The sequence below is a fragment of the Apium graveolens genome, chromosome 4 (genome assembly GCF_009905375.1).
Source record: "Apium graveolens cultivar Ventura chromosome 4, ASM990537v1, whole genome shotgun sequence".
NCBI lineage: Eukaryota > Viridiplantae > Streptophyta > Magnoliopsida > Apiales > Apiaceae > Apium > Apium graveolens.
In genome coordinates this window covers 53,038,129-53,047,308 of record NC_133650.1, presented here as the reverse complement: position 1 = coordinate 53,047,308, position 9,180 = coordinate 53,038,129, and the positions used below count along the sequence as shown (strand labels likewise).

The window sequence follows — 9,180 nt, the reverse complement described above, 5'->3', positions numbered from 1 at the left end:
AAAGGAAAAAAAATCTAAAAAATAGTCTAAAGAATCATTGGATGAAAATCACATTGTTCCAGCGTACACCATTGTTCCAGCGGTACCAGATCCTGACCCGGTTGCTCCAACGGACACCATTGTTCCCCAGTAGACAGCTCCACAACCCACTGAAAGTACTACACAATCTACCAAAAGTAGGACATCTGGAGCAGCACGAGGTGTTTGTGCTATGTACAAAGTGGTGATGAAGAAAGCGCGGGGAGAGAAATTGAATTTGCGGTTCAATCGAGTTGTAGTTCTAGTTGGAGACGAACGACACAAATTGCAGTCCTACATAGGTATGCTGGCAAGGACAATGGTGCCAATTGACATTCCGACTTGGCCAAAGGTTGACCCTGAACTGAAATAAAAAATATGGAATGATCTTGAGGTATGTCATTTACAATCGCAATTGACATTAATCTCATGGTTTTTATTTAAAAAAATTTGCACTGTCTGAACTTGTTAAATTTGTGCTTCAGGATACGTTCGAACTGATTCCTGAAAGTCGGAAGAGGATTCTATAGTCGGCAGGTGAAAAATGGAGAAATTTTAAGGCTAAATTGACAGCGGAACATGTGATGCCTTTTGTTGGGCAGAAGAAGAAGCTATAGAAGCCACCAAAGCAATATGCTTTTGTCGGGAAGAAAGCGTGGAGACGATTTGTTGCAGCTAGAGTCACAAAAGAGTGGGAGGTATGCATTACTTATATATATATATATTTAAATTTAGGACTATATTTTTTTTTTGGTTTTTGGGAGTAGATTTAATTGTAAAAATACATTAATCAACAAGATTTATTTTGTATACAGGAAGAGAATAAAAAACAGAGTGAAAGAGTTGGATAACGGAAATATCCACACCGAGTGTCAAGAAAAGGATACATCGGATTGGAAGAAGAAGAAGTAAGAGTCTTATCATTTTTCTTGTAGTATTCACATTTTCAATTTTATGAATGTATCTTAATTTTTTTGTACAAACGCTCGGGGAGATTGGAGCCTGAAGAAAGGCCAGATAGGGAAATTATGTGGAAAAAAGCCCGTATGACAGAAGATGGGACTCTTGACCCAGAACTGGCAGAAAAAATTCAACAAATTGTAAGACTTATTATAATTTTTTGCTTCTTTAATTTTCCAATCATACCTAATTACTCTCACGGTTTTAACAAGATTCCTTACTCGAAAAGCAAAGAAATGGTGAATTCAAGCCGGATGGAACTAATGATGTACTCACCACTGTATTGGAAACTCCCGAGCATGCGGGAAGGGTTCGTGGGGTTGGAAACTTCATACCTCCAACATTGTACTTCGATTTACTGAAATAGAAAAAAAATCACATTACCAAAGAGCAGTTTCATAATCTTGAGTTGCAAATTACTGAGTTGAAAGCTTTGGTTGCTGGGAGCAATCTACATTCACCAATGTCTGAAAAAGCAAGTTGTCCTGGGGTAAAAGAACAAGAACAAGAACAAAAGAACAGAAGGAAAGTTGCAAAAGATTTGATGGAAGATGAATTGATGACCGATGAGGATAAAGATGGTGCAGATTTTGTTGTTATTATTCCTCCTCCTAGTCCACCGGGATAAAAGGTATACAATTACAGTGTATACTTGATTGATTTCTATGATAATATTGCATGTTATTAAATTGTTTGAGCCGATAGTGTCTATTTTGATTTATAATTATAAACTATAGGGTCCTCGTAAATGTGAAATGGTAGTGGAGAATATTGATAATAAGGTAGCTTTTGGTGTTATTTTTGATGACGGAGATGGAATGAGTAGAGCGGTTCATGGAGTGCCTCTAGAACAAGGATTTGTTCGTGTTGGGGTGGACGGAAGCATCCAGGATGATGCTTTGGTGCCTTTTCCTATGGTTGGTGAGATAGAAACCGTCCAGCAAGCCATCGGTTCTCATTTGGCATGGCCCAAAGACATGATCATATACACCTCCACTACTGGTTCCGAGGTATATAATTTAATTACAAACCAAGTGTCATTATTTTTAGGAGGTTGTACAAATTTGCACTAAAGTGAATAATACCGGTTATATGCTTAAATATTTATTTACAAAAAAAGAAAAATCCGCGGAATGTGAGTGAGGTGCAAAGAATGCATAATGCATTTAATTCTGTGAAGCCAAAGGACAATGTGCCTCCTCGCTTTAGGCTGTTGTACAAATTTGCATCGACAGTGATGAAGGAAAGTGGAAACTCGATACCGGTTCCATGTGATTTTCAAATCTTTGGAATTGAAAGAACTATATATTTGCTTCATGAGAACATACTTGAATTGCTAGAGTTTAAAATGATTGGACAGTCTGCTATATCAACATACATGGCGTAAGCTTCTTTTTATACTTTTTTAGAATCTGGTCTCATTTTATATAGTAATGATCTATTTACAGAAAATGTAATTTTTAATTTTTTTTTAATTTTTTAGGTATTTGTATTTAGTGTTTCGGGATACGCCGAGTAGAGATTGGTCAGCGATGTTTGCTTTTCTTCATCCGTCCACATACAAGTTGAATGATGAATTTAATGAATATGTTGTGCAAAGGCTGAAAGATGGAGTTCTTCGGATGAACTTTATGCCTTATAACTACAAGTATGTCTCTTTTTGTGCGTCCTATTTTAAAATATTGTATGGCCTTGATTAGTCATATAGTTGTTGGTAAATTAATTATAATGTATGTAAAATTGTCGGATATGTATTTTTTTTAATTGCATTTTGCTCACTTTAATTTATTTATAATGAAAACAGTTTACATTGGATTTTGATTGTGTTTTGGGAATCAGAAATTTTCATCCTTAATCCATTGCCTCATCATCCTCATCCCCAGGACCTTGAAAAGGCTTTAATGCGGTAATTTTTTACTTTAATTTACAATTATATATTGAATGTAATCGATAATTGACGGATTTGACACTGTATTTTATAATTATAACATTTATAGGGCAGTGAGATCTTATAATGCTCAGGAAGGACGGGTAAACAAGAATCCCAAAATTAAAAACCTTGTTGTGAGTATTTAGTCAATTTTTTAATTTTTCATTTTTGTAAAATATGGAATTATGATTAATCTTCGATGTCACTAATTGTCAACAATTTATTGGAATGTATAGGGATGCCCTAAACAACCAGGTGGCACAGAATGTGGATATGTGGTCATGCGATATATGAAAGATTTAATTGAGGACCAGGAGATGAAGCTGCTAGACAAGGTATATTTTTTACTTTTCTTAATTCTATGAATATGTTAGATATATTTGATAATGTCATGTCTAATATGATTTATGTTTAGTTTTCAGATCTTACTTAAACAGGACAAATCAGTACTTAACTGAAATCAGCACTTATATTGAAGTCAGAACTTAAGTGATCAATACTTAAGGTTCATGAGATATTTATCAGGAGATAATATCAGAACTTAAAGAAAACTTTCAGAAAAGGAAGGTGGCTGATTGAAAGGAAAGAAGATCGAGACAAACGTAAGAAGAGATATGCACAAAGAAAGAATTCTATGAAGAATGGAATACTTGGAAGAAAAGATATCTAATTGACATATTTTAGGAAGCAGAATTATATTCCATATTAATTAGTGATTATCTTGTAACTGTGTAGTATATAAACACAGACATAGCATTTACACTATAAGTGTTATCATTATCGAGAATATTATTCATTGTAACCCTAGCAGCTCTCGTGATATTTGTTCATCACTGAGAGAGAACAGTTCCATATTGTAACAGAGTTTATTGCATTGAATAAAGTCTATTTTCTGTTACTTGTGTTATTTGAATTCGATTTGATTGTGCTATACACTGTATTCAACCCCCTTCTACAGTGTGTGTGACCTAACAAGTGGTATCAGAGCCTATCTGTTAACACACAAACAGTTTAAGATCAAAAAATAATCATGTCTGAAGCAGAAACTCCAACCAAGCCCACCAAAACTGAAGAACCACCAAAGACTCAAATCCATAGTCGATATGAGGCTATTAGAGTTCCCATACTGAAGCCATCTGAATATCCCATATGGAAGGTGAGGATGACTATGTTTCTGGAAGCTACTGATCCATAATATCTTGACAGAATCCATGAAGGACCTCACAAGCCAACAAAACTCGCTGTTGTAGTTGCAGGTGAAGCAGCAAAGTCTGTACCAAAGGAGAAGAGTGATTACACTGCTGAAGATATTGCTTCAATTGCTAAGGATGCTAAGGTACGACACTTGCTGCATAGTGCCATTGATAATATAATGTCAAACAGGGTAATTAATTGCAAGACTGCAAAGGAGATATGGGATGCCTTGGAGACAAGGTGCCAGGGAACTAATTCGATTAAGAAGAACAGGAAGACAATACTCACTCAAGAGTATGAACACTTTGACTCAAAGCCTAATGAGTCATTGACTGATTTATATGAAAGATTTGTCAAACTCTTCAACGATTTGTCACTAGTTGATAAGGAGTATGATATTGAAGATTCAAACCTTAAATTCCCGTTAGCTCTTCCTGAAAGTTGGGATTTGAAGGCAACAATTATAAGAGACAACTATAATCTTGAAGAAACCACTCTTGATGAAATTTATGGGATGCTCAAGACTCATGAACTTGAGATGAAACAAAGAAGCAAGAGGAAAGGAGGAAAGTCAAGGACAGTTGCTCTTAAGGCTGAAGAAGAATCCCCCAAGACAGCTACCTCAAGGAAAGGCAAGGGAAAAGCGCTCATCACAAAGTCTGATACTGAGTCATCAAATTCTGATAGTGATGATGATTCAAAAACTGAAAGCTTGCCTGAGATGGATGCTGATGAAGCTGTGTGCTCTTATGGTGAAAGGAATCACAAGGATTGCATACAGGAAGTTCAGGAAATGAAAGAGGTTTTCCAGGAAAGGTGCAAGTTCTGATAAGAAGAATTTCAAAAAATCTGAAGGCAAAGGAGTGAAGTCTGACAAAGGAGATCACTCAAATGTCAAATGCTGTAACTGTGGTGAGAAAGGCCACATATCTCCTGATTGCAAGAAAATGAAGAGTGACAAAGGCAAGGCTCTTGTCACAAAGAAGAAAAGCTGGACAGACACTTCAGATTCTGAAAGTGAGGAGAACTATGCCTTGATGGCAAATGCTGATATGGCAAATGCTGATAGCAGTCCTGAAGCTGCTGAGTTAAAGGTACCTCAAACTACTTATGCCTTTCATACTGATGATATTAATGAGTTGAGAAGATATCTTAAAACCATGTTTATTAGTTATAAAGATCAAACTTTAATATGTGAAAGATTAACTTCTGAAAATCTTGCTTGTAAAAAGAGGAATGATTATTTAGAAAAAGAGTTAGTCATGTTCCATCAAACTCAGAAAGATAGAGATGATGCTTTCTATGTTAGGGATGAAGTACTTAAAATGAATGAATCTCTAAAAACTGAGCTAGAAAAGGAAAGAGAGATTATCAGGACTTGGACTAACTCTGGCAGAACAACTCAGAATTTGTTATGTAGTGGAAACTGGAAAGAGGGCTTAGGTTATGGAGATGATAAAAATGATAAAGGAACTGTAGAAATTAAGCCTATAGTTGTTAAACAAAAGCCAAAGTTAAAAACTGTTAAGTTTGTAGCTGTAAAGTCTGAAACTGAAAAATCAGAAGTTAAAGACGAATTAACTTCTGACAAACTAAAACAGGAAAAGATAACTGAAGTAAGTGTGGGCTTAATGACAAATAAGCAGCTTAAGCATAAGCTGAAAGAAGTTAAGAATATAAACAAGGTAAAGTCACCTAGGAAAAATAGGAATGGAAAGGAAGGTGTAAATAAAGGCAATGATTATAAGCTTGTTCCTAATACTCCTAGAAAAACATGTCATAACTGTGGAAGTTCTAACCATCTGGCTTCTTTTTGCAGGAAGAATAAGAACATAAACTCCTTCCCTTCAAAGTCAGGAGTTAAGAGTCAGTCTGTTAGATATAGACCACAAAATCCTTGTTTTCATTGTGGTAGTTTATGGCATTCCATTTATACTTGTAAGGAATATCATAGTTTGTACTATGATTATTATTAAATAAAACCTTCTTTAAAGAAAGTTAGCATTGTTCCTTGTAGTGTAAGTTCTGATACAAAGTTTGATAGTATAAATACTGATAAGAAAAATGTTAACATAAACTCTGATGCTAAATCCGCTGTAAATGTTAACAAACTTAATAAGGCCACAGGATCCAAGCAAGTCTAGGTCCTTAAAACTAATCATTAGTGGTCTTTGTAATCGTAGGGCAACATGAAAAACATCCTAGTTCTGGACAGTGGATGTTCAGGACATATGACTGGAAATAAAGCCCTACTATCAGACTTTGTGAAGAAGGCTGGCCCAAGTGTTTCTTATGGAGATGGCAACATTGGAAAAACATTAGGATATGGCAATATCAATCTTGGGAATGTCATCATTAAAGAAGTAACTCTAGTCTCAGGACTTAAACACAATCTGCTGAGTGTTAGTCAAATCTGTGACAGAGGTTATCATGTAGATTTCTTTGAAGAACACTGTGAAATTATAAGCAAATCTACAGGCAAAGTTGTTCTGAAAGGATACAGGCATGGTAACATTTATGAAGCCAAGTTTTCAACAAGTACTGATGGGTCTGCAATCTGTCTAGTGAGTAGAGCATCAATTGAAGAAAGCTTGAATTGGCACAAGAAACTCTCTCATTTAAATTTCAACAATATAAATGAACTGGTCAAGAAAGATCTTGTGAGAGGACTCTTAAAGTTAGTATTTGCTCCTGATGGCCTTTGTGATCTTGTCAGAAGGCTAAAAAAAGAAAATCTTCATTCAAGAGCAAGACTGAATCATCAATTCTTGAGCCTTATCACCTACTACATGTTGATCTATTTGGTCCAGTAAATGTCATGTCTATTGCAAATAAGAAATATGCTATGGTCATAGTGGATGAGTTCACCAGATACACATGGGTGTATTTCTTGCACACAAAAAGTGAAATTGCATCTATCTTGATTGATCATGTCAAGAAACTGGATAAATTGATAAAAGATTCTGTGAAGATAATAAGACGTGATAATGGCACTGAGTTCAAGAATTTGATAATGGAAGAGTTCTGCAAAGACCATGGAATTAAGCAGGAATTTTCTGCTCTTGGAACTCCACAGCAAAATGGAGTTGTTAAAAGAAAGAATAGAACTCTTATTGAAGCTGCACGAACAGTACTTGATGAAGCAAAGCTACCAACCTATTTTTGGGTTGAAGCTGTGCAGAGTGCTTATTTTAATCAGAATGTAACACTCATTAACAAGGAAGGAAAGACACCATATGAGATGGTGAAGAAAAAGAAGCCAAATCTGAAGTATTTTCATGTATTTGGATGCAAGTGTTTTGTTCTTAAGACTCATCCTGAACAGCTATCCAAATTTGACTTAAAAGCTGATGAAGGAATTTTTGTTGGATATCCACTTTCCACAAAAGCCTTCAGAGTCTACAATTTAAGAACAATGGTTGTCATGGAATCTATCAATGTCTCCTTTGATGATAAGAAGATTACTGGACTTGAAGATTTCAATGATCATGATCAGCTGAGATTCGAAAATGAAGACTTAAATTCTGATACTGAAAATCCTGACAGTCTAAATCCTGATACTGCAAACTCTGATGGATTAAACTCTGATGTTATTGAAACAGTGGTGATTACATCAAAGGAAGATGCACCTGTGCAGGGGGAGCATACTGAAGATATAACCACATCTCAAGAAGCATCAGAACATACAACTGGCTCTTCAAGTTCTGATTCATCAAGTTCTGATAAGTCAAGTTCTGATAGTTCTGAAAACTTAAATTCTGAAGAATCCAACTTAGAGAGCATAGTATCAGGGGGAGCATCATAAAATATTGATGAAGATGGCATGGATCATGGGGGAGCTTCCAGTTCTAGAGAAAACCTTCCATCTGCAAGGAAGTGGACTAAATCACATACACCTGACTTAATTATTGGGAATCCTGATGTAGGTGTCAGAACTAGAACAGCTACTTCAAGTGAATGTCTCTATATTCTTTTCTTTCTCAAACTGAACCAAAAAAAGTAGAAGAAGCTCTTCAAGATGCTGATTGGGTTCCAAGCAATGCAGGAAGAGTTAAATGAATTTGAAAGAAACAAAGTCTGGACCCTAGTGCCAAGACCAAAGAACAGGTCTGTTGTTGGTACAAAGTGGGTGTTCAGAAACAAAACTGATAGTGATGGCATAATTACAAGGAATAAAGCAAGGTTGGTTGTAAAAGGATATTCTCAATAGGAGGGAATTGATTATGATGAAACATTTGCACCAGTTGCTAGATTGGAAGCCATAAGGATATTTTTGGCTTATGCTACTCACAAAAAGTTTACTGTCTTTCAAATGGATGTGAAAAGTGATTTTCTCAATGGAGAATTGGAAGAGGAAGTATATGTTGAACAACCTCCAGGCTTTGTAGATCCCCAATATCCAAATCATGTCTACAGGCTTGATAAAGCACTGTATGGCCTTAAGCAAGCTCCAAGAGCATGCTATGGATTTAACAGAGGAACTATAGACAAAACACTGTTCTATCTCAACCATGGAAAGGACTTTCTTTTGGTTCAGATATATGTTGAGGATATCATCTTTGGTTCTACAAATGACAGACTTTCCAAGAAGTTTGCCAAACTGATGCAGTCAAGATATCAAATGAGTATGATGGGGGAACTTAGCTATTTATGGGCCTTCAAGTCAAGCAGAATGAAGAAGGCACTTTTATTCGTCAAACCAAGTACACCAGAAATTTGCTGAAGAAATTTGGAATGCAAGATTATTCAAGTGCATCCACTCCCATGGCCACTGCAATAAAACTGGATAAGGATACTGGTAAATCAGTAGATATTACTGATTATAGAGGTATGATTGGCTCTCTACTCTATCTAACTGCTAGTAGACCTGATATCATGTATGCTACCTATCTTTGTGCAAGATTTCAAGAAGATCCAAGAGAACCTCACTTAACAGCTGTGAAAAGAATTTTCAAGTATCTTAAGGGAACAGCTGATCTGGGATTGTGGTATCCCAGCGAATCAGACTTTAAACTAATAGGTTACTCAGATGCAGATTTTGTAGGTTGCAAAATTGATAGGAAAAGCACAAGTGGAAG

The 9,180-nt window shown here is 35.8% G+C and overlaps 1 protein-coding gene across 1 annotated transcript; it reads left to right on the top strand.

Moving 5' to 3' along the window:
* The first annotated feature begins 1,733 nt into the window (after positions 1–1,733).
* On the top strand, positions 1,734–3,054 carry LOC141718548 (uncharacterized). Its single transcript, XM_074520929.1, has 5 exons — positions 1,734–1,988; positions 2,099–2,361; positions 2,462–2,626; positions 2,783–2,884; positions 2,976–3,054. Exons 1-5 carry the CDS (start codon positions 1,734–1,736, stop codon positions 3,052–3,054), a joined length of 864 nt encoding a protein of 287 aa, XP_074377030.1.
* The last annotated feature ends 6,126 nt before the right edge of the window (positions 3,055–9,180 follow it).